At 39.7% G+C, this 23,763-nt stretch overlaps 1 protein-coding gene across 1 annotated transcript in view; it reads left to right on the forward strand.

Moving 5' to 3' along the window:
* The first annotated feature begins 1,650 nt into the window (after positions 1–1,650).
* LOC106079806 (myophilin-like) overlaps positions 1,651–23,763 on the forward strand; it is a 31,136-nt gene continuing 9,023 nt past the window's right edge. Inside the window, exon 1 of the mRNA XM_013241014.2 lies at positions 1,651–1,856. Coding sequence (XP_013096468.1) covers positions 1,803–1,856 — 54 coding nt within the window. The 5' untranslated portion in view covers positions 1,651–1,802. The remainder of the gene's footprint in view (positions 1,857–23,763) is intronic.

The following is a 23,763-nucleotide window of genomic DNA, read 5'->3' on the forward strand; positions in this document are numbered from 1 at the left end:
GGCATCTCTGGTCTACTGCATAACTCTTTTCTGAAATATCTGTCATTCAAAGCGGCGGTGGCTCCAATTGAACTTTGGGTACCAGCCAACCCAGAGTTTGTCTAAAAACCCAAATGGTCAGTCCGACCTGCATTCTATTGTTAAAAGACAAAAACTGAGACATTTATACATTTATACTAGACTACAGGAGTGTTATGGAGTGTGTGTGTTTCTATGGTGACGGTGGGGAAAAGTTCTGAATGATGCAAGATAGGACAGACACACTGAAGTTCTTCAAGTTATTTCAGGTTTTATTAATTAAGAAATATTACGCCCACAACGGTTTAGTTGTCTACCAGCAGCTTGGTGTTACAAGTCAACGACCGTCAACAAGTAGGTATAAAAAATCGTATTATCCATTTTTAAAAGTGTCCTATGGGTAGGCCTACTTTGCAAATGTAACCAGTGACAGGGGCCATTGTGTCTTTTTCCTCGAAATTTCCCACACTTGAGAATTATAAACTTCCCCGCCCTCTTTGGAGATGTCAACATAAACTTGTTGCTTTTTTTTTGCTGTTATGTTCCCAATGAACGCCTGTTGTTCAGTACTAGTTGGCAAGTCTACACCGAGGAACTGTGGTTTAACTCCAAAGAAAAACACCGAGGAGCTGTGGTTTAACTCCAAAGAAACACACCGAAGCAAGAGATTTGAAACTTATGCTGGGTGCATGCTTGATCGTTTGGCATGTGCTTCCGACGGTCATCGCGAAGATTCCTAGTTCCAACCCTGACCGCTTTCGTCTTTCCTGCGGCCGGAAAGCTTTGGTTACGACGTAGGCAAATAATTTATGCCAGAAACGTCGGTCTATTAGTGGACTTCAGGAAGTTATTTCGCGTTGGCTATTTGACTTGCTGGCAATTGGTGTCAAATGCTTTATTTTATTTTGCTTCTGATTGGTTCATTTTTTTTCCCAAGAATGATTGAGTTTTTTTTTTTTTTACAGTATTTTATTGACAAAGCTAATGTTCTGCCCCCGCCCCCTTCCCGAGCTGGACGCTCTCCCTGTGGCTCCTTCCTTAATGGTAAAAATATAAGTGCCTGAGCACTAAGTGACGTAGGTGTGGTACTTTCTCTAAGAGTTTGTGTAGTCTAATTTTTTAAAAACTGTTTTTTTAGAATTGTTATTTTATTTTAGGAAAATAAGCAACATATAAACAACTATAAACAAACCCGAATATGACCCGATTCTTAAAAGAAAAATATGGTAATCGATGCTTAAAATGCCTTCACGCTTCGCTATGCTTGATGAAGCTCAGAAGAACCACGGGGAATCCCCATAATTTGAACCTATTAATCCTTCCGTCATGTTGTTCAATCTCCTACACAAATCTGTGGTGCTATTACTGGACATCCACGAAAAAAAAGGGAACACCCTTAAGGCTAAACTGATACAAAGGTCGTTGGTAGGCTAGCTAGCCATTGTATTCACTCTAAAAACAATAACTATCTCAGTTAGTGCGCATTTTATCTAAGAATGAAATAAACACCGGCTTCTCGGCGAGACGCCTTCGGGATGGTCGGGCAACCAATCAGAATACTCGGCTGACTGTGCCTCGCACTTTTACCGCCCTTCGGTCGAGTGTCAACAAGAGCAGAGCGAGGCAGAACAAAAATAGCTGACATTGCTTTCGCGCGTTCACTGTTGTCGGCTTCAGTGTAGCAGACGGCTAGTGTGTATCAAGTGTATGTGTAAATCCATTGATCCATTTTCCTTGTTTAATTTTGTGAGAAAGTATAAACTGTTAAATTTATTCTAATAAAGATGGCAGCACACAGAGCGGCTAAAAGTGGTATCGCCTTAGAGGCCCAGCAAAAGGTAAGTTTTAAATTGTTATTGTATTTCTTAAAATTAAAAAAATAAATTCTAGATCTAGATATAGATCTAGGTCTATATTAGTATATAATATAGATTATAGATCTAGTATCATCTAGCACTAGACCCAGATTAATATTTAGACCTAGATCTAGATCTAGATTCTAGATCTAAATCTGCATAGATCATATCATGATCTAGAATCTAGTTACTAGACTCCAGATCTAGGTCTAGATCTAAATCTATTTGGTCATCTGTGTTGTTTTTTTGGTAAGTTTTTATGGCCAACGGTTAGCGAGGTTGTCATGTTGCCAATTCAACGACTAACAGCCTTTACTTTCCCCAACAAGATATTGAGTCTAGAATAGTCTAGATCTAATCATGTCTAATGTGTACCCAATACCATTAGAGCTGGGTGGACCCTGGGGCGTCCTAAAAAGCCCAATATGTTCAAAATCTCAGTTTTCACGGGGATTCACCCTCAGGACCCTCGTTCGGAAGTCAAACGATTTACCAGACAGCATGTCTTAAGACTAGACTAGAGAGCTAGATCTAGACTAGATCTATAGCATATCTATAGTGATTCTATTTTATTATTGATATTATTAGTATTAATCTATATCTAGCTAGATCTGATAGTCTAGATCCAATCATGTATAATGTTAATCTAGCATAATGTAATACCAGTATGATTTCAATAAAATGTAGGGATCTACTGTTATGTATTACTAACAGAAAGTCTTGAATTTCTTGATTAGGCTAACTATAGAAATAGCAATCTAAAACGCGCAGCATAACCCATTTAGCTGATACATGCAGAATTTTTTTGTGGTCTTTGGACTATAAAATAATCTAATAATTACTAATTTTATTATATAAGTGGTCGCCCCCCACCCATAGAGGACACTTTTGTGCCTTGCCCATCAGCGACAATTTTCTATATGTTCCTAATTTATTAGAAAAAGACTTTGGTTCTTGTTGTTTATCATTCCTCGTCTCTCCCCCCCCCCCCCAAAGCCCTACCCTAGCCCACTCCTGCGACAGAGCTGTCATTCTAGATCTATTAGCCAACAATGTCCGGTGTCCGTCCATCCATTGTCTCTTCTCTCCTATATAGCAGAGCCTTCTCCTTTAGTGACTCACCATATCTTAACCCTTTAAAGGCATTAAGTAGATTAGCCTCTAAACATCAAAATTGTAATTCCATTTTGTATGCACTCATTGTAAAACACCTCAGCACTTTAAGGGTTAATATGAACTGCTTACTTTGCCACATAAAGTAGGTATATAAAAAAACAACTGAAAAACATCTACCGGCTTTGAATTGAATCATATCAAAAACTAAACAGGCTTTTAGCCGAAATCAATTTTTGAAAAGGGTGCTAGGTCTTGTAGGTCTAGATTTAAAAGAAAAAAATCAACATGTTTATCTCTCGCAGATTATACATTTCTGTTGAACATACTGTCAAACTAATGTTGGGAGCAAATTAGAGATATAAAAAAAGTGGGGTGTTTATACTTATTTCCTTCCTATAAATAGATTCGACTTGTTATCTGTTGCTGGTGCATTATGTCAAACCACGTCACCAATCTGGGAGAAATAAATGACCGTGCTTCAAGCATACCATTAGAGGGAGCGGTGCATTATCCCACGGGCTTTTAGGGAGGTTTCTGTGTGCTTTATACCTCCGTGGACCCCCCCCCCCTCTGTCATTCAACTCGATATGCTAATCCATTGACTGCTAGTCTAACGCCTGCCAGGCCTGTTATTGTAGAGCGTTAATGTCTTATAGAAGTCCCCCAACGTCAAACAAAATAGGAGGGGGGAAAGAGGGGGGGGCGCCTAGTCGGCTCCTGGTGTTATGTATGGAAGTCCGTTTATGCCTACTATAACTGTTAAGTTTGATAGTCTTAAAATACTTGTCTGGGTTTATGTGTATTCATTGCGCATGTGGATAAAGGACTTAAAGTCTTGATGTCCCTGTCTTTCTTAACCCAATCCCTAAATCCTAACTGTAGTTAGAAATGTGCAAAGGTTAATGCTGAGTATTTGTGTGTGTGTTAGTGTAACTGTGTGTGTAGCTAGTAGAATGATCCAGCCTGTGAATGCCACGCCTTGAATACACATTTTTACTTTTTTTTAATTTTTATTTAACTGCCTGTGATATATTAACATCGAGTCACTGTGTGTGTGCGTGTGAAGTTACGTCCCAACGGTGCAAGGGTCAAACTGATCCAACTGTGTATTGCACCTTGTAGAATTTGTACCAGTAGAAGTATACGACGGATTGTGGCCCCGGGGGGGGGGGGGCCTAGTGTCACGTGGATCTTTGATTCATTTTTTTTTTAAGCTCTAAGGTTCAAGTCGATGGATACTGTAATAAGAAACTAGTGTAGCCACTAGGGAACTTTCGGGAACAGAACCTTTTCATACAGATCTCCAAAGTGTGTACTTATTTTACTTATTTAAAATGTTATTGCCTTTTTCCGAAGCATCACTTTTCATCGGCATTTCTGGTACCGATGACTTATTATCAAGTGATGAAAGGTCTAATAACAACGACATTCTGGTTACACACATTTCTAATGAAGCGAACAAAATGCTGTTCTGCGGCCCTTAACCTCCTTTCGTGTGTTTTAATTAATAACATTTTGCGAATTCTAAATCAAAGAAACCAGCTGTGGCCATATGTTTTTGTTTTTTTTTTTTACTTTTTTTTTTCACCTAAATCTAAAGGATTAAAAACAATCTTAGACTTGTAGAATCTACACCCACTTCGAAATTCTACATTAAAACTTAAAAACCCACATTTTCATAATATAGATCATCTTCCAACTTTAACTTTGAAATCTTTTTCGTGCATTTAGAGATTGTCGTGGAATTCGACTTTGTGATTTTCAATCATGGGGAAAGTTCATGAAACAAACTATAATCTCCCTTGAAAAGCTTTCTTTACAGGAACTAAATTGGTAATGGAAATGTCCTTATTTCATTGTAGCCTTTTTTTTTTCACTCGTCACTCGTCACTTTACTATCGGCACGGCCAAATTCTTGGCCGAAATATAAATCTGCATATCCCACAGAAAGTTATCTGCTGATAAAGCACGAGCTATTAGCACGCCCAAAGCTACAGGTGTCCTTGAATGTATCGACCACCAAATTACTTTATTGTTTCTCTATGTTGATTTATAGGTCAAAGCTGGGTACTTCTAGCCAAGTTCACTTCTTCAACCATCCTTAATGTTCATTTTTGAAAACAATACCGCGACGTTATTTCATGACAGGGCGCGGGTTAACCGCTTGGCTTCCGATCTCGGGGTCTTGGGTTCGAATCTCGGTAAAGACTGGGATTTCTAGGGCGTCCACCCAACTCTTATGTGTACTTAAGTTTGGGGGAAAGTAAAGGCGGTTGGTCGTTGTGCTGGCCACATGACATTGTTCTCGAAACAGATGACCGTAACATCATCTGCCCCATACATCGCAAGGGGAACTTTATTTTATTTCTGTCTGTTCACACTACTTGTATGAAAGCTGTTAGGAACAGGTCTTGTTTACTGTGAGGCAGTGATCATCAAATTGTATTTTTATGTTCCTTGCCTATTTATTCAAATGTAAAGAGAATGTTTTTTTTTTCCTTAGCCCAAGGCAAAAGGTTAGCATTGTCCCTCCCCGCCCTCCTCCCAATTTTTCGAGTTGGCGGCTAATCTAGTCTGAGAAGAGCACCTTTTTTTTTTTTCTCATCATGGAGAAAGTACGTTTTTATACGTCATGTAACACACCCCTCCATTTTGTGACACATTTCTGCGAAGCAATGCGAAACAAATACTCCACCCAACTTGAGACACACTTGACCCGCGACTTGTACAAAGAGACGCCCCTGACCTTAAAAGTGACTCACGAAGAATGTCGCTCACAGATCACACCCTTAAGTGAATGAATGCTAGTGTGTGTGTGTGTGTGTGTGTGTGTGAGTGCTGGCCAAGTGCGCGCTCGACACGGACACTGCCACGAATGGGCGTGTCCTTCTGTCTCATTTAATAAAAAAAAAATTCACTTCTGGTCGTTGCTGTATCACGTGACCACGCTTTCAATAGAATAGGATGTGTGTCCCCCTTCCTTCTTTCTATACGTGAGTGTGCAATTGATAACATCTGCTGTCTTAGTGTATAGAATTAGTGAAACGCCGCACAGCGAGTCAAGTCTAATCTCAAAACAAAACGTTTATCTGATTCATATGGCCTCCTACTCTTGACTTTCTGTTATCCTCAAACCCCTTCCTCTCTCCTTCTCCATTTTAAATTTGCTGGCTTCATTCTCGTACTCTCCGCTCTACCTTCACCTGTCTCTTAGTCTGTTGGACCGCTGGGGCACCACACAAGATTTGTCAACCATCTTTCTCCATTCCTTAGATAGAACCTCTTTCAATGGCAGGCCCGTCCATTCTTTAATGTTGTCTTCCCATTGCTTTTTGTCTGCCTAACTTCTTTTTCGTGGTACTGTTCCCTGAAGGTAGGTCTTAGGGAACCCCGAAAACCTTGTACAATAGTTGACAATACAATAGTTAGACTTGTTACCAACTCTCATAAGGCGTTTTTGTTTCAACATTTAGCCACGTGGTGCTCTATCTCTTCTATAAAATTTACGATCTCATGTTTAATTCATGATGGTTGTCACGTGACAGTTTTTTTCGTTGATTTATCAGTAAGATCACGTGACTAAATGTTATTTGTTTACGATTGGTGAATGAGGTCCATTCTAAAAGAGCTCTAGTAACATTGTCATAGCAAAACACGCGACACAAATAAAGACGATAGTCTTCCGTTTTATAAAATATAGACTATGCTGTCTCCATGCCATTGTACAAAGAATGAGAAAGTTCACTCTAATTTTATTATTTTATTTTATTTTTTGTTTAAGAAATAGATCTGGAAAGTATGTATAATTTTGCTGTTAGTTTCTACTCAGCCTCGTTCTGATATCGAGGTTTCCTCGTTCCCTAGCCTGCAAAGTTTCCAGACGTCGCCTCAGAAATGAAGATTGTTATGTCGCAGCCCAAACCTCCTGCAGAAGGGAAGGATTTTTGGCGGTCAGGATTCGTGCAAGGAACCGTCATGGGGACGGTCCAGAGGGCCATCTCCCCCTGAATAAATGAAAGTTTGATTCTTGAGGTTCTCAAAGTTTATAAACTAAGATCCCTCTCCTTTTGCTTATGCCTAACTATGACACTAATTCTAAGGAGAATCGTATTTCAACATGTACATCTTATACGAGTACATACTTCAGACATCTAACTGGGGTGCTGTATGGAAGAGGATCTAAGCCCTACGTGTTTTTTTATCAGAACACATACAGGGGCACATACACAGACAGGGGCACATACACATACATATTGACTTTATACTGTGCGTTATCTAAGAGGATGACACCTGGGTCAGTCTGACCTAAGTTTCCAGTCCAGACTAAACGCCGACTTGTGTAAAAGACCAGGTCGTTGCATTGTGTACGTGGCGTGAGAAAGATTGATAAAATATTGAATACAAAAAAAAAAAAAAAAAATCCCACTTAAGCTTCTTTTAAAAACAAAACTAAGACCGAGATTCCGAATTCAAACACGTACACACATACACATCTCTCTCTCTCTCTCTCTCCCTCCCTCTCTATTGATAAAGTGACGTGAATCTGACGATTGTGACAATGATACACGAAAAGAGACCTACGCCTGGAACTTCACGTGCTTCTCGTGTGTTTGCGCGTCTTGTGTGTGAAATTAGTGTAGTATTTTACTTTTACCTATCCCTTAGTCTGTTGGACCGTTGGGGCACCATGAGATTTGTCGACCGTCTTTCTCCATTCCTCTCTGTCTTTTGCTTTAGTTAGAACCTCTTTCAATGGCAGGCCCATCCATTCTTTTATGTTGTCTTCCTCTTCTTCTTTTTCCTGGTACTGTTCCCTGAAGGACGGTCTTTGCGAAGACCTTGTAATATAGCCAAAGATTTTTTAGCTGTAACCCTATTGGACACTAAACTATAGTAATTGTATTTTTTTTTACGGAATTTTTTTTTCTTGAGGCTTTGAATAAGATTTGACCCTTTACACAACAATTAGATCAATTAGATACTCTTTATAAGACATTAGTTAGGTCAGGTTTACATCTAACTTCACATTCACTTTCACCTATCCTTTGGTCTGCTGGACGGTTGGGGCACCACACAGGATCTGTCAACCTTATTTCTCCAATTTTCTCTGTCCCTTGCCTTTGATAGAATTCTGATATTCTGAAAATATTGAAACCTGCCCGGGTGGACGAGTTTGAGTTTGTGTTTCCACACAAACTGTCTTTGTAACCTTGTTATGTATTAAAAAGGGGGCTGGGGCATAATAACGCGGTATTCTCTCGAATGTTAAGTTTCAGTTTACTGTCCATTAATACCACAGGTAAAGTCAAGCAGGATTCCCAGGTCTGGTGTAAACACCTACTGTTATTCCAGCACTATTTGATCACCTGACGTAGCTGGCTTACACGTAAATCCCATAATCCAGCGGTTCTCAACCTTTTAAGCTCGGTGACCCCTTTTTACAATCCCCCCACCCCCAGTCTGCCGAGACCCCCGCCCCCACACACACATTCAGCAATAGAAGAATAAACAATTTTGTTTCTCCATATTTAGATGGTCTTAGGCGACCCCAGGCAAATCGTCAATCGACCCCCAAGGGGTCGCGATCCACAGGCTGAGAACCCCTGCTATAATCCGTTAGCAGTCAGACGGTAGGACTGCGTACAATTGTGGATTGCATGTTGTTAACATGCTATGAAATCAGACCTTATTCTCTGGTTAGACTGTCGAGTCGATGTCTAGGTGTAAAGACTGTAAACTAGGTTGTTTTTTTTTATAGACATGATCGCACTTTAACATTTCTTCACCCGTTAGCTGATAGTCACGCATGAATGAACGGAAAACCTTAAAGGGAAATAATTGCTTCTTTCATCTTTCTCTCTGTCACTGCCCTTGTCAACCTTCAAAATCGTCAAGGGAGTTAACAAATAGGCGCCACGGTACTTCTGTTTACGCGTGTTGCCTCACGATATGCGATGTCATCATCATAAGCAGTGGCGCCACTCCAATGTGCCTCAAGCTTCTATGTGTGCCTGTGTGTGTTGATAGACGAGAAATGTGATGTCATGGGGGGGGGGAACACACTAGATCTGAGGGAAAGGGGCGGAGTAAAACGCACTCATTGACAAATTAGGTAAAAGTTATGCGTAATTTAGGCATACCAATTCTCCTAGTCTGACGCCATGATTTCTCCACTTCATAGATACAAACTTTTTTCTTTTTTTAGGCAGGACACTTGACACTCCCCCCCCCCCCCCCCCAATCCCCCGGGACCCCTCATTGTTACTGAAACAAAAAAAAAACAAAACAAATTGCTGGTGATAAAGGCAATGACAATTACCTCATGACGAATGTTAACCCTCAGCACTCCATCACGTAGCCCAGGGGGGAAATGTATCGACCTAGGGTGAATGATTTAGAAGGCTTCATGGAGGTTAATGAAGTCATTCATAATCTACGTCGCCCCCAACCCTAACCACACCCACCCCCAGTCCCTCTTCCTATTTTTGTATTCAGACGTATTCCTGGTTCTACTTTATAGTATATATTGTCTTGTTTCATTATCTACTTCCGCTTCCCCTCGCTGCTAGTTGCTGATCACTTAGTTTTGTGAAGTAAAGTTCCTCTTTCAGACCTTGCGACGTATGGTGCAGATGATGTTAATGCTAAGGTCATCTGTTTCTTTGACCTTAAGGTCATCTGTTTCTTAGACCAGCGGGCGTCATGTGGCCAGCACAACGACAGGTACCCATTAGAGCTGTGTGATTTTAAGGGCGCCCTAAAAATCCCGAAATTCAAATTCGAAGTCTTCACCGAGATTCGAACCCAGGCGCTCAGGTTCGGAAACCAAGCGCTTAACCACTCGGCCACCCCCCCCCCCCAACCTTAATCTCCTTAGTGTGCTGGAAAGTAATTTTTTTTTTTTGTGGACATCACACATAAAACTTTTGTTGAAGCCTTGTACTTTTATTTTTAACAAGTCCTTAATAGCAATTTTTTTGTATATAAATGGTTCTTTGGTGAGATTTATAGTGTATTTTTTTCACGCGCTTTTTTGGGGTGGTATTCGTCTCACATTTTCTTTAGCTTATTGTCTTCTATATCGACGCTGCCTTTTCATGATTTTCATATGTGTTGGTCATTACAGTTGATGCTCAACAGAATTAGAGTCCAACTCTATCGATTATCTTTCCATTCCCCCCTTTTGAAATCTAGGTCGCTTGTGTGTGGACAGGAAAGGGTCAAAAGAAGTTGACCACTACTAGCCTCGTAATCTGGCACAGACTATGTTTATTCTTAGTATCTAATCCGTCAGTCAGCGTGGCGCGTGGTTGATTGATCCAATACTAGCCACAGTCAGCAATGTTACACGCAGGCCGTACATGTGTCAACGACTCGTACGTAAAGATAAACGTCAGGGGCGGAACTTGTATTTAAAAAAAGGGGGTAACCCTTTTTGTTTCTTTTATTATTTAAACACCACACGACGTTGAGAAGACTAATAACATAGCATATCTTTCAAAGCAATAAATAATAGAAACCTTAATACCGGTATAACAATTTAGTACAGTACAGTACCTTCTTACCCAACGATCCGCCGCTGACCCCCCCCCCCCCCCACCACAGAGCGGAACGTTTGCTTCCCTAGCCGCTGCCCTATCTTTAGGTAGAGGCCGAGCGAGCTGATAACCCAATAAGTTACACTCATTCTAACTTCACTGGAATGTTCCATGGAATGACCTGAGGGAGGAAAAAGAGAGGTGGTGGGGGGGGGGATGCAAGATAGGAGACTTTGTGGGTGCGGATAGTGAGATATGAGTGTGTGTGTGTGGGGGGGGGGAAAGTTAAAGGAATAGAAACTACTTCACCATCTAAGCATTGGAGACTTGCTTATCAAATAAAATACACACTGGACTTGGATATTTGTTAGTAACTGTAAATATTTTGGGAGGATTTGCATGTGTGTGGTGAGGGGGGGGGAGAACCACTTGAACGCTTCGCGCGACTTCCTCTTGTCACTATCTCGCTAACACGCACGCACACACACACACTATCAACAGGGTCATCACTTTTGCGCATGACACAAACTAATTTCACATTCTAAGCATTCCCTCCCTTCTTGCCACTTCTAAGCTTTCTCTCTATCCGGCCGGAAAAAAAAATATGAAAAGAAACATCCTTGAGACTTAAGACTTTCTTAATATAATGTTAGTAACCCCAAGCATGGTTAAAGCCAGAGTCGTAGATGTACAGTGATGGGGTGCCATAGCTGAATAGACGTAGTTCGACAGTCCCTCACCTCTCGATATCTTTCATATTTGAACATTTTCAATTAGAGTCATAGTGTTGGGCTTAGATCTTCTTAATTCTTTATACTTAGACAGTACAAGAGAAATATTGTTAGACTGGATGAGATGGCGTAGCTTGAAACTAATTGAAACAGTCATCCTTAATGAATAGAACTTAATGCAGTATGACGATATTGCATACTTTTAAAAAATTATCTCTCCCCTTTGAAGGATATTCTAATCTCTTATATATCTCTTTTATATCTCTTATTATATCTCGATTCTCTTTCGTCTTTCGCTTCACCTATGCCATAGTCTGTTGGGCCGTTGGGGGACCACACAAGATCTGTTGACGTCTTTTTCCATTCCTCGTTCTTTTGCCTTGGATAGAATCTCTTACAATAACTCTCCACCCTGTAGTACTTTTCTTTAACATTCAAATACAAGACTGTTGCATGGTGGTCCTTTTGGTAATGTGGAAAGGAGGGGGGTCATTCAAGTTAAACCGAGACCATTCTTTATTATAAGCATCAGCACTGAGCTTTGGTCAGTTTAGACCAATAGCTCGTTGCCACGTCGCAGGTCAGTGATAGGGCCTTCCACAACAATTGGTCTCGGTTAAACGCTTGCTTTCTTCAAGGCTTGAAAATTAAAGGTCTGTAGGAATCGTAGTATTTTGGGGTGTCATTTTTGACTCCTCACCCATACCCCACAGTAAAATTAGTGCATTGCGTAGGATATGTATTTTGAAGTGTGACCTCTTGTGTTATCGGCCATCCATGTGAATGTTGAGTTACTTTATATATGTTATAGATCTACATCACGAAATCGCCATATGTAGCGGAGTAAAATAGACGAAACGCCATACAAAATTTAAAGTGAATTCGTGTAATATTTGTGGTACACGTCATTAGCATATAAGCTTATTGGTCACTTTTAGGGAACCTTTAGTTTCCAGGGCGCAGTTCTAAAGGTCGGTAGATGGCGCAATACGATTTCCTTTGGAGAGTGACGTAAAACAAATACGTCCCGTTGTATAAGAAGTGGGTGTGTGTTAGCACTGTGTGTGTGTGTGTGACGTGACTCAATGTTGAAGTGCAGCAGTAGAAACAACACAGCCACTGTGTCAAGTGTGCTATGTGTCACATTCGTGTGTCTCAGTATTTTTTGTGTATTGCCAAGTACAAGTACATTTTATTCTTTAAGCCAGATGATGTCAAAAATGCCTTGACGATCTTCAACTTACAGTAGGTTTAAAGAGAGGTCCTGGAAAGGTGAATCCCAGCGTTCTATGCGAGTTCATCTCGACCCCCCCCCCTCGATCAAGCTCTTCACCGCTCGGACACATCTTGATAGACGTTGACTTATGTGTATAGAATGCTACGCTTAAGTTAGTAAAACTGCGTGCATTTGTAATCAATGTGTTTATTATAGTGTGTTAACACTGGCTTCTACTTAAGGCCAATCTTAAGTTCACTCTTTTCGGACCATGCTGTCTATATGGCAGATGATGTAAAGTAAGCTGTTTCTGTGACCCACGGTTAACAAGGGTGTTATGTAGTCAGCATAACGACAAACCGTCTTTATTTTCCCCAACTAAAGTCAGGTACCCATTAGAGCTGGGTGGACTCAGAGGCGCCCTAAAGATCCCGAAATTAAAAATCCCAGTCGAACCCGGGACCGTCCGGTTCTGTACCACTTAGCCACCGCGCCTCTTTAAAAAAAAAAGATTGTGATACTTATAAATGGCCCAAAATGCACGTTTTCGCCATCTTTATTTGAAGCCTGCATCATTTTCTGTTGACCAATTGACTCTTCCAGACATTCACAAATAAAATTTAAAAGTTGGTGCAACAAGGAAAAGATGGCACGCACGTCTGTGTATGTGTGTGTGGTAGTGGTTTCGGGGGGCAGGCGGGGAGGAGGTTTAACGGGGTCATCCCCTGTGGCTTTTTTTAAAAAAACGACCAGGATTTAACTTCATTGTTGTCGGTGTGTAGTGTCATCAGAGGACAAGACTAGGACAAGGTCCGTGACATTTGTAACACCATGACACCTTAGTTGACCATTACATCTTTAAGTCGATGCCCATGGAGAGGAAGTAGGTCCCCCCCCCCCCCAATTACTACTCATTAATTCATTAGTAACGCAAGGTATGTCCTTCACTGACAACTCTAAGTCTCAAATTGGCCTTTCGATGAACTATTGAGAAAGCACGTTTCTCAATGGCAATATTTTAAATTTCATGCCTAACGAAACCGCAAAAATGATGGCGGCCATTGTGTTTTATTTTATTTAGGCCTTGGTTCTTCTTTTTTTTTTTTTTAAACTGAAAGACCTCATTTCATTAATATTTAAACATTCTTTCCCTGTTACCGTATTTTTTTATTTTTTTTTTACGTAGGTGTCTAAAAGCCCTGTTGACAATCTGATTTCACTTTATTGTGGTCAATCCAGTTTTAGCAGCAGTTTTGCACTTTAGCAACTCAACTCTATTATTTTCAAATTAAATATCAAAACTGTTTTACATATGTATGCACCATTTTTAATACAAAATTTGAAAGTCTTACATAGTTATTTTTCTGTATAACGAAACATTACCATACATGGTAGGGGAGGCTTAGGTTGTATTTTTTTGTTGTCCTTTGTAACAGATAGAGCTATATACAAAGTTTTGGTATTGGTTATGATTTTTTTAAAAATTTAAAAGGATAAATGTATGTTCGAAAAAGCAACAGTCATTTGAAGTGTGCATTTTTTTAAACTAAGCAAATTTATGTAAATAGGCCGCCACCTATTTATATCTATTTTTAAAAACAAGATTCGATAGGCACTACGCGCCAATCTCCATCACGCCATATCGAATCCATGTGAGCATTTTTGTAACCCAATGAATGAAGACAACTGTCAATTTTTTTTTTTTGTCTTGTAAGATATGTATTAAAATTTGTATAATATTTTTTTTCCTAAACTTATTTTGTTTAGAAGTGTGTTATTTAATCTCGGGACAACAAATAGGTCGATCGGAAGTACAAAACGTTTTTAAGCAAAAGTATGTGAGAAGGTTTTTCACACGTACTTACTCGTTAAGACTTAGGTATTCCCCTCACACGTACCAATTGTTTAGAGTTCACGGCTAACACCACATTCAAGGCGTGAATGCAGCTCAGCTGTTTGGCCTGGTGTTTCAATGGGTCGTGCCCTTACCACAATGTTCGCTTATGCCTTAACTCCTATAGGATCGTACTATTAAGCATACCCCCCCCCCTTTTTTTTTTCATTGCTACCAGGAATTACCCTTTCAGAAATGCTAATTTAGGTCCAAAGTTATTTAGCACCATTTCCGCGATTGTTAGTTTGAGACATTCTACCTTAGCCTAACTTATATCTGACTTTGAAAGCCACTATGTATACTATAACAGTTGAAAAACTTGGTGATTAGAGAGAGAGAAAAATGGCGTCAAAAATTTCCCTACCACAAAGTAATGACACATTTTGGACTCGCGTTTAAACTAAAGAGTTTTACCTCGTCACTCGAAGATCTCATTATAGGCCCCAACATTATTCAGTGTTACTCTTGGAGAACGCCAGTGTTTAATTAAAATCACTGCAGGTGGCCGACCCGTTCAGGGAATACTTACCTTCTGCCCCCTCCCTTTCTCCCCTCATTCAGATACTTGTGTTTGTATTGCCTTATATAGCCAAGTCTAGAGAGCAGCGTTGGGACTCTCTCTTCCCTCCGTTTCAAACTTTTGGCTGAGTGCGTGCTTGTGTTTTTTAAATGTACATGTCTGATGTTTGCGGTAAGTGCCGAGTTCAAGACCGCTTCTCCCCACCACCATCTTTACTTTCTCTTTCACACTTTCTCCCGGAGACTCTTTAAATCTCGAGCATTTCCTTTCTTTAATGTTACCACAGCACATAAGGATCGATTGTTTTAAGTAGAACAAGTCAGTCGTAAGCAGGAACGTACTGGATTCGAAGTGACTGAGCAATTGCTTGTGAGTCTTAAGTGGTATATCTTCCCCCCGTAGAGCCGGGCACATCTGGCATAAATTATGAAACTATAAATGAATCAAAAACACTTTTGCATTTACGCGGTAGTCTCATTGCTAGCCTCGCCTTTGAAAGAGATCTCAGAGTCATGCATGCAGTTTGCACAGATTTGTTGATTTCAGTATACAATATCTCCCTTGGCTAGTCAGTTGACATGGACTCGTAGACCTATGCATAGATCATATAACATACATAGTACCTTTACATAGATCATATAACATATATTGTACCTATACATAGATCATATAACATACATTGTACCTATACATAGATCATATAACATACATTGTACCTATACATAGATCATATAACATACATTGTACCTATACATAGATCCTATTACATACATTGTACCTATACATAGATCATATAACATACATAGTACCTATACATAGATCCTATTACATACATTGTACCTATACATAGATCCTATTACATACATTGTACCTATACATAGATCCTATTACATACATTGTACCTATACATAGATCATATAACATAGATCATATAACGTACATTGTACCTATACATAGATCATATAACATACATTGTACCTATACATAGATCCTATTACATACATTGTACCTATACATAGATCATATAACATACATTGTACCTATACGTACATCCTATTACATACATAGTACCTATACATACATCCTATTACATATATTTTAGATGACGCTGTTACTGAAAGAAACGTTTTCTTAATTGGATTGTGTCTGTGTTTATGCGTTATTGTTGTACCTGGGTCGTGTTTTCTTTAATTAGCATTGGAAGACTATATACCGCGCTAATTAAAAATAATAAAAAAAAGAACCTGTGGGACCGGTTGCATTGGCCTTGACTTTGTAACCTTCCTTATAACAGCCGATTTCCTTGCATATAAAATCCAGTTCCCTTGAAAGGCTATGGGTTAAAGTACAAAACTACACTCTTGACTGCGTTTTACTCACGACAATTGTAGGTTTAGGGTAACTCACGTGGTCAGCGCTTCTGACTGTGGTCACGACTTTCAGGAGTTTGAACCCAGCCCAATAGCCTACCTCCCTTTCTTGAAAGACGTAGATATCTTACAAGGAACATCCGAATTCTACACGTCATGCCTGAATAGAATTTTGTTTTAGTCCATTGTAATCCTGGACCAATGTAATGGTAGTGTAAGCTAACTCGTATCCCAGAGTCACATCCTTCTAGTCAGTGTAATCATATAATTTATACGAGTCAGCGTTATTGATTTTTCTGCCTTATCGCATTTAAAAGTGCATGGAGTGGCCACATAACTAATAGACACAAGGTAAAGCGCGCGGGTCGATTCAGTACTTAACACACACACACACTGCGTGTCACACACTATGCTGACACGTTGTTATGTATATAGGCTCGTACCAGATTCTTACAAGGGACGCTAATCGTTAAGTTAACACTTTTATCTTTTGTCTAGAGACTGTCCAAAAAAAAAAGAGCAGTATTGAGATGCAGATGTGACAGGGTTCTGTGATAGATGACAGGGAAATACAGGAGCCGGGGATAGGGAGGATGATGTTTGCTGGAAAACTTGTCAGTTAACACCGTTAGGGTTTGAGTTTAAAACCCTTTCATGTTTCTTGAACGTTTGTCAAACATAACAAAAGTTACATTCATATGTGTGCATGTAAAAATCCCCCCACCTTTTTTTTTCTCTCCTTCCTTCTTTATCTATATTTCTGAACTTTCTTTTATCATTTCGTGACATTGTAAGTATTCACACGGTAGACAACATCTTGCATGGTGCCCCAACGGTCCAACAGACTAAGGGACAGGTAAAGATAAAGTCTCGTTTACTTGCAGGCTGCCAGCATTGAGTTCAAGCTGTGATATGGCTACTAAAATCTGGCCGGCTTAAAAAAAAATAGGTTCTGACTTTGGTGGTGGATGGGATTGTGTTGACATTACATGCAGGAATGTTAGATTTGCCAATCTCTTATGTCCCCTTGTCTAATGTTATATTTAGCTTGTCCTCACTACCCCCCCCCCTTTTTTTTTTCTCCGGTGTTTGTCCTCTCGTTAATGGATCTAGGTTTTGGTCGGCCATGTTATACATAGATCTAGGTTTTAGTCGGCCATGTTAGGTATATAGGTCTAGGTTTTATTCGGCCATGTTTTATACATAGATCTAGGTTTTAGTCGGCCATGTTATACATAGATCTAGGTTTGTCGAGTGGTGTACACATAAAGTAGGTCGGATTTTCAGGTTTAGTTATGAATTTCAAAATCACATTTATATACACATACACCAAACAGTAGTGTTTTTATTAATAAAAAAAACAACATAACAGACCTATTGTCAGTGCGTTACGTAGCAGGGGAAGTTATCAAGTTAGACAGTACAGATCTTTGTATCTTCCGATTTGACTAGAGAACAGACTGATCAAGTATCGTGGATGCACAACAAGTACATTGTCATTGGAAATCAAAGAAGCATGTATAGTCATGTATCCTACTCTTGACTACTTTGGTCTCTCTCGGGATCTCCCTCAACCCCCCCCCCCCTCTGTTTCTCTCACATCCTCTTAATGCTTAAGCACATCTACAATGTGGTTTTCCTCTCCAGACAATTAAGTATTATTACAGTTTGTTTTGTTGTTGTTGTTAAAAGCAAGTCATAGATTTTGTACATTCTCCCCACCTTCACCAACCCCTCTCTTGAAAAAGATTCAACACAAGGATTTAACGAAAACAAAGGGTCACTAATTTGTCGTCTGTATATTACCCCCCTTCCCCCCGGCCCTGCTGTAATTCACGATTTATGGCCCTTGTAGCTGTGTGTTAAGTTGGGTAATCACCGGGTTGTATACGACTACAACTTACTCTATCTATAAGTATAAAAACATTAACTGACTCGGGATACGCCCATTGAAAGCAGTAGTACCAGGATCTAACCAAGGCGATGTCACCAACATAGCTATAAACACAATGTACATGGATTCTTCACAAATAGTCATATGTTAGTGTGGGCTCATTATTTGTTTAGCGGCATTTCTAGTTCATAATCTTAACCTCTTCCCGCTCGTAATTTTTTAAATGCTAGTAGTCTGACAGTAACACAGACTAAAAAACGCAAAATACCTAGGTGTTATAATAAATGAAAAACTGTCATGGAATCTACATATTGATGAAACTATAAAAAAATCAAACAAAGTATTAGGATTTATTAAAAGAAATTTCTATAAATCAAATAAGAACATAAAACTAAAATGTTATTTAACCTTGGTTAGGCCAATAATAGAATATGCATCCTCCGTTTGGGACCCCTCAACTCAAGAAAACATTAAGAAACTGGAACAGACACAAAATAGAGCAGTGAGATTCATAACAAACGAATATTCACATTTGGCCTAAATTGTGCCGATGTGCCTCAAATCAAAAATCAAATCAAATCAAGTAACACCTTTAGTAAAATCAATAAATTTAGAAAGCCTTCAGGACAGAAGGCTCAAAAGTAAAGTAGCAATCATACATAAAACACTGAGCCATAATCTTCAAATACAAAAACAAAATTCAATAAAATACTCTGAAAAACACAAAGATAAAGGCACATTCCTCGTCCCATATGCTAGGACAAATTTGTACAAATACTCCTTCTTCCCTAGTGCTATTAGAGCATGGAATGGGTTGCCTGAGCTAGCCAGGAAAACCAGTGACTTGGCAGAATTTAAGTCATTGGTTAATATGCAAACTAAATGCATGACGCGTAGGACGTAATCATCTTCTTTTTTGAAGTAACGTCTGTATTAAATAAGATAAGATAAGAAGATTTGGTCCCAACGCTATTTTAATTAAGAAAAAATAGTTTTGGGTCTAGGGGCTTTTACTGGAGTCTAAACAACGAAATATTTTACTCCGATTATCAAATGAAAGAATATAGACTTAGACTTATATACCTTTCTTTCAGGTGATAAAAGCACGGTGTTCTTACAAGTGAAGGAAACAACCTTTTAACACAAACACACAAAAAAAATGCATCTCTTACTTCCCATGTAAACAAAAATAAATGAATGAGATACTCCCCTGCATTAACATACTATAGTCCTATCACTGTGGTCTTAACTGCCACTGACCGTTACTATTGATTGTTTGAAATCTTTGAAGATATTGATCTGTCTTCTATAGCAGTAGCTGTGGAGCTGTCAAGTATCAGACGTTGGCTCTATGTCTCATGCAAACAAAGTCTGACGTCACGCATGCTTATTATATGCACAAGCATCGTGCCTATACACTCCACCCTCAATACCCTCTGGGGTGGGGCCTCACAGGTACAGAATAGGAGTGATTCGTAAAACAGAGACGCGGAAAATAATAGCAAAGGAAGTCAGTTCCACGACATCCAATATTAAAATGATGCTTTGGAATAATGTGTCTTAGTAGGTCTCGGACACCCCCCCTCCCCCGCTTTACGGGTATTTAGTCTTTTTTTTCTGTTTGGAAATTTGTTTCTTTCTTGGGATGTTAACATTTCCCGTCAGGACAAAAATTAAAAAAAAAAAATGGTACAACACTTCAGTGAAGTAAAGTCCTAGGATGTTGATTGATGACTGTGTTATTGTTCACAACGCCATTTTGGGCCGTCGACTGACACAAGGTGGTAATGAAAGAGTTAAGCTGTAGGAATCGTTAAGGGAACGAAACATTGTTTTAAAGAGTATATAGACTATCAGGGCCGGATTTACCGATAGACAAAGCAAGCAATTGCTTAGGGCTTCCAAGAATTATGTTGCACTGGCACATACAATCTGTACTTTTGAAAGGCTTTAGAACGGCCTCATATCTCAAGTAGCTTAGGGCTTTTTCAAGTCTGAATTCGGCACTGTAGACTATCTATATCTTTTGTAGACTCGGCCATTCTTTTCTCTATTTCAGGGCTTGTTATTTAGCTGCATGTGAATGGATCATAATATTGTCATTATGGAAATTATTTAAAAAAAAATTAAGATTGAAACGAGGTGTTAGTAACTCAGTAGCAAAAAGGGCAATAACAACTATATTCTTATTGATTGAGCTTTAGTTTTTTTTTTTAATTTATTTATTCACTCCTCCTGACCTCTTTCTTACGGCCTCTGTATAACGGAGCACTCTTTCATGTGGTAACTAAGTGACGCCGCCCAGCTGTCTTACTGCACGAGGTCTGTTTGAAGTTCTTCGCGATGTTGAACGAGGTATCGAACGTGAGGGGAGACAATGTACTGGTTGAACTCAAGACAACGAAATTAGAGCTGACGAGGCAGTGTGTGTGTGTGTTTGCATAGGTACAAGTGTACGTGTTATCCTATCAAAGGTCAAAGCACAGTTGAAATGACAATTGAATCATTTACGAACAATAAAATGGCGTGCATATATTCCTACAAGTGTAGCAAGCCACTGAATGGCCGAGCTGCTTGGCCTTGGATTGTCTAGAATTCGAATACTGAATGGAAAAGTCAACATTACCCTTCGGATTCCAGGTCCCATATGCATTCAGCCTTACCTTACGGTAACCTGACATTTGTATAAACTTATATGAAAAAAAGTAATAGTGGATGAGCCTTGTGCCGGCCAATCAACACCATAGTAAACCGTTAGCCAATATGTTGACGCACTCAACCTGACCCCAATCGTAGACCTTCATATTGCCACTTCTATTCATTTGCTTTTGGTGATTTTGGTTAGTTGGTATACGATTTACATTTTTTTTTTTAAAGAAGGACACAACTTTTTAAGAAGACAGCAGATAAGAACTCTTACATTAGGTTTAATATTATACGGTGCGTTTTTTTTTTTTTTTTGGGGGGGGGGGGGTATTTTTTTCTTTTCACATCATTTTTTTGACCCCGATATGCCGCCACTGTAAATGTCTTGAAAAGCGCTTTGATGGTCACCCCATTTATTTGTTATTTATTTTTCCATTCTTTTCCCTGAGATAAATTTTGTTATGTAACGCTGCAGGGACCTTGACCTTAACTCTATCGACTCGCCCAGTGGTTGACCTTTCAACCGTGCTGCTGGTCAGATTCTTATCTAGAGCTCTCAGATATTTCTGCGACCTTAAACCATGTATCTTTCTTTGTAGTGTTTGAAACAAAACGTTGCCCCCCCCCCCCCCCACCTCCGGGGTGTTGCACAAGAAAAGGCATGTACGGGAAAAGAACACAGAACTACTTGCTTGATAATATCATTTGCAGACGACATAGCTTCAAACGGATAGACATTATGTCAGTGTTTCTTAACCTTTGGTGTCTCGTCGCATAAAAAATTTGAACTTTATAAAATGTATTCTTTCTTTCTTTATTTATAATCGTTCTGAGATGATCTGATATTAAGAGGAACCATTTGATATGTCTTTACTGGTCCGAAAATGTTCATAGTGCTTGCTTCTGCTAAACCATAGACCCTAAAAAAAGGAAAAAAAAATGAGTTTGATACATTTACTGACGTAATCTTTATGCATGAGGTTGAATTGACTGGTTACGTGTAGATTCTAAGTGCCTGCTATAAATATACACTTAGAATAATTTCGATTTTGTGTCATGATCACCCTGGCCCATACTGAAGCAAGACTTCATTATGATTTATGGAAGATCTAACTTCAGAAATAAGGGCATGTCTTCAAGTAAGTTGGCAGAAATTCTACTCGGCCACAAATAGCCAGGTGATAGTATTGTTACGTATTTCTGAATCTTCTGGCTAGAAGTATTAGTTGGCACACAAATAAAAACACAGCAAAGAACTTGACGACTAAACTTTCAGTTTCATATAACTTTAATGACTATTAACTCTAACATTACTGTAACATGTAGCGTAGAAGACTGTACAATATCTGTCAGTTTACAGTTAGCTATACTTCGTTGCACTGCATCTCTTCACTTCGTTGCAATTCATCTCTTCTCAACTTTCCTCGAGCCGTATTCCACAGAACAGACCAACGACACACTTCCCAGTGTCGCTCCAGGTCTCCCAAAGCTGAACCAAGTCGTACTCAAGTCTACCGAATCAGAGCCGCACACGTCTTACATCGACTGTATCGACTGTAACGGCTCAAGTCCACTGTAGTTCGCTGTATAGACTTTAACGACAGTAGTCCACTCCAGTTAACTCTACCCTAGTTAACTTGCATCGAGTCGTACACATTTCTCTTCCACAGAGCCGCACACGTCTTACATAGTCTGTATCGACTGTAACGGCTCACTCACGACTCCATACGACTCCATACGACTCCATACGACTGACTTTCACATTAACTTTCTGGCTTATATAGAGTCCCTAATCGCTTCTCCAAAGTTGCACAAACACTCCTAGTATTCTCTGGAATAACATGTCAGGAAACGTCACATCCTGTCTTTATTTATACACGTAGATTCCAGAAAACACTCGCTGCAGTGTCATCAAGTCGGGGTCACACGTAGTGACCTTTATCTGTCACTGTTCATTAGTAACTGTCCCCCTACTTAGATCTGTTCGTCCCCTGGAACAACACGTGTGGACACGTCACATCCTGTCTTTGTTTGTACATGTAGATTCCAGGGAACACTAGCTGCTGTGTCATCTCGCCGGGGTCATACGTTGACCTCTACCTATCACTGTTCATTTGTAACACTGCCCCCTTCTTAGATCTGTTCGTCCCGAACAGATTCTACTTCATCACGATACTGATGAAATCGATCGACGATCAAGTAGGAAGCTTTGGTGGTTGCCCCCTTCTCAGAGATGTTCTTTCAATCTGGCAGTTGTCCATCTTCTTTCCATAGAAGAATGGGAGCCAAATCCTCATTTTTCAGCAGGTCCTCACAAATGTTTTCTTCAATCTTGGTATGGAAACATCGACCTTCAGATGACGACATTGGGCAGCATTCTAAAGAGTTCGTACTTCACTCGCTGAGTTTTACATTTTCAAGTATCTTTTTACAGAGCTTCTTCAGAGATGACCAAGTTCATCACAGTACAGCAATATTCACATGCTCTTCTTTTAAACAACAGCAACTGACTTGGGTTTGTACGATGTTGGGTTGATCTTCTTGCACAGTTTTATTTGTACAGTTCTATCTCAGATGGTTACTCACTTCACAGTTCTGGCATCTTAAACTAGTTCTGTCCTTCTTGCTTCTGACTTGATTATCGTTCTTCTAAAACCTCTGTTATACTTCATCAAACCTATTCTAATGAGGAATGTTCTTAGATTATTCTTTAGTGGCTTCACACTTTCAACTGATTCGTAAGGCTTTCTTCTTTGGTCTGATGGTTCCGGACAGAATCTTTCTAAAAACATGGGCTGTGGAGTTTCATCAGTGCAGGTGGGGGTCTATCAGTGTGAGAAGTGGTGGGCTTGTTTTCTAACAACATGGGCTATGGAGTTTCATAAATGCAGGTGGGGGTCTATCAGTGGGAGAAGGGGTGGGTTTGTATCTTGATCTTGTTGGAGCCATCCACGTTGCACTCTG

Source organism: Biomphalaria glabrata, chromosome 6, assembly GCF_947242115.1.
Source record: "Biomphalaria glabrata chromosome 6, xgBioGlab47.1, whole genome shotgun sequence".
NCBI lineage: Eukaryota > Metazoa > Mollusca > Gastropoda > Planorbidae > Biomphalaria > Biomphalaria glabrata.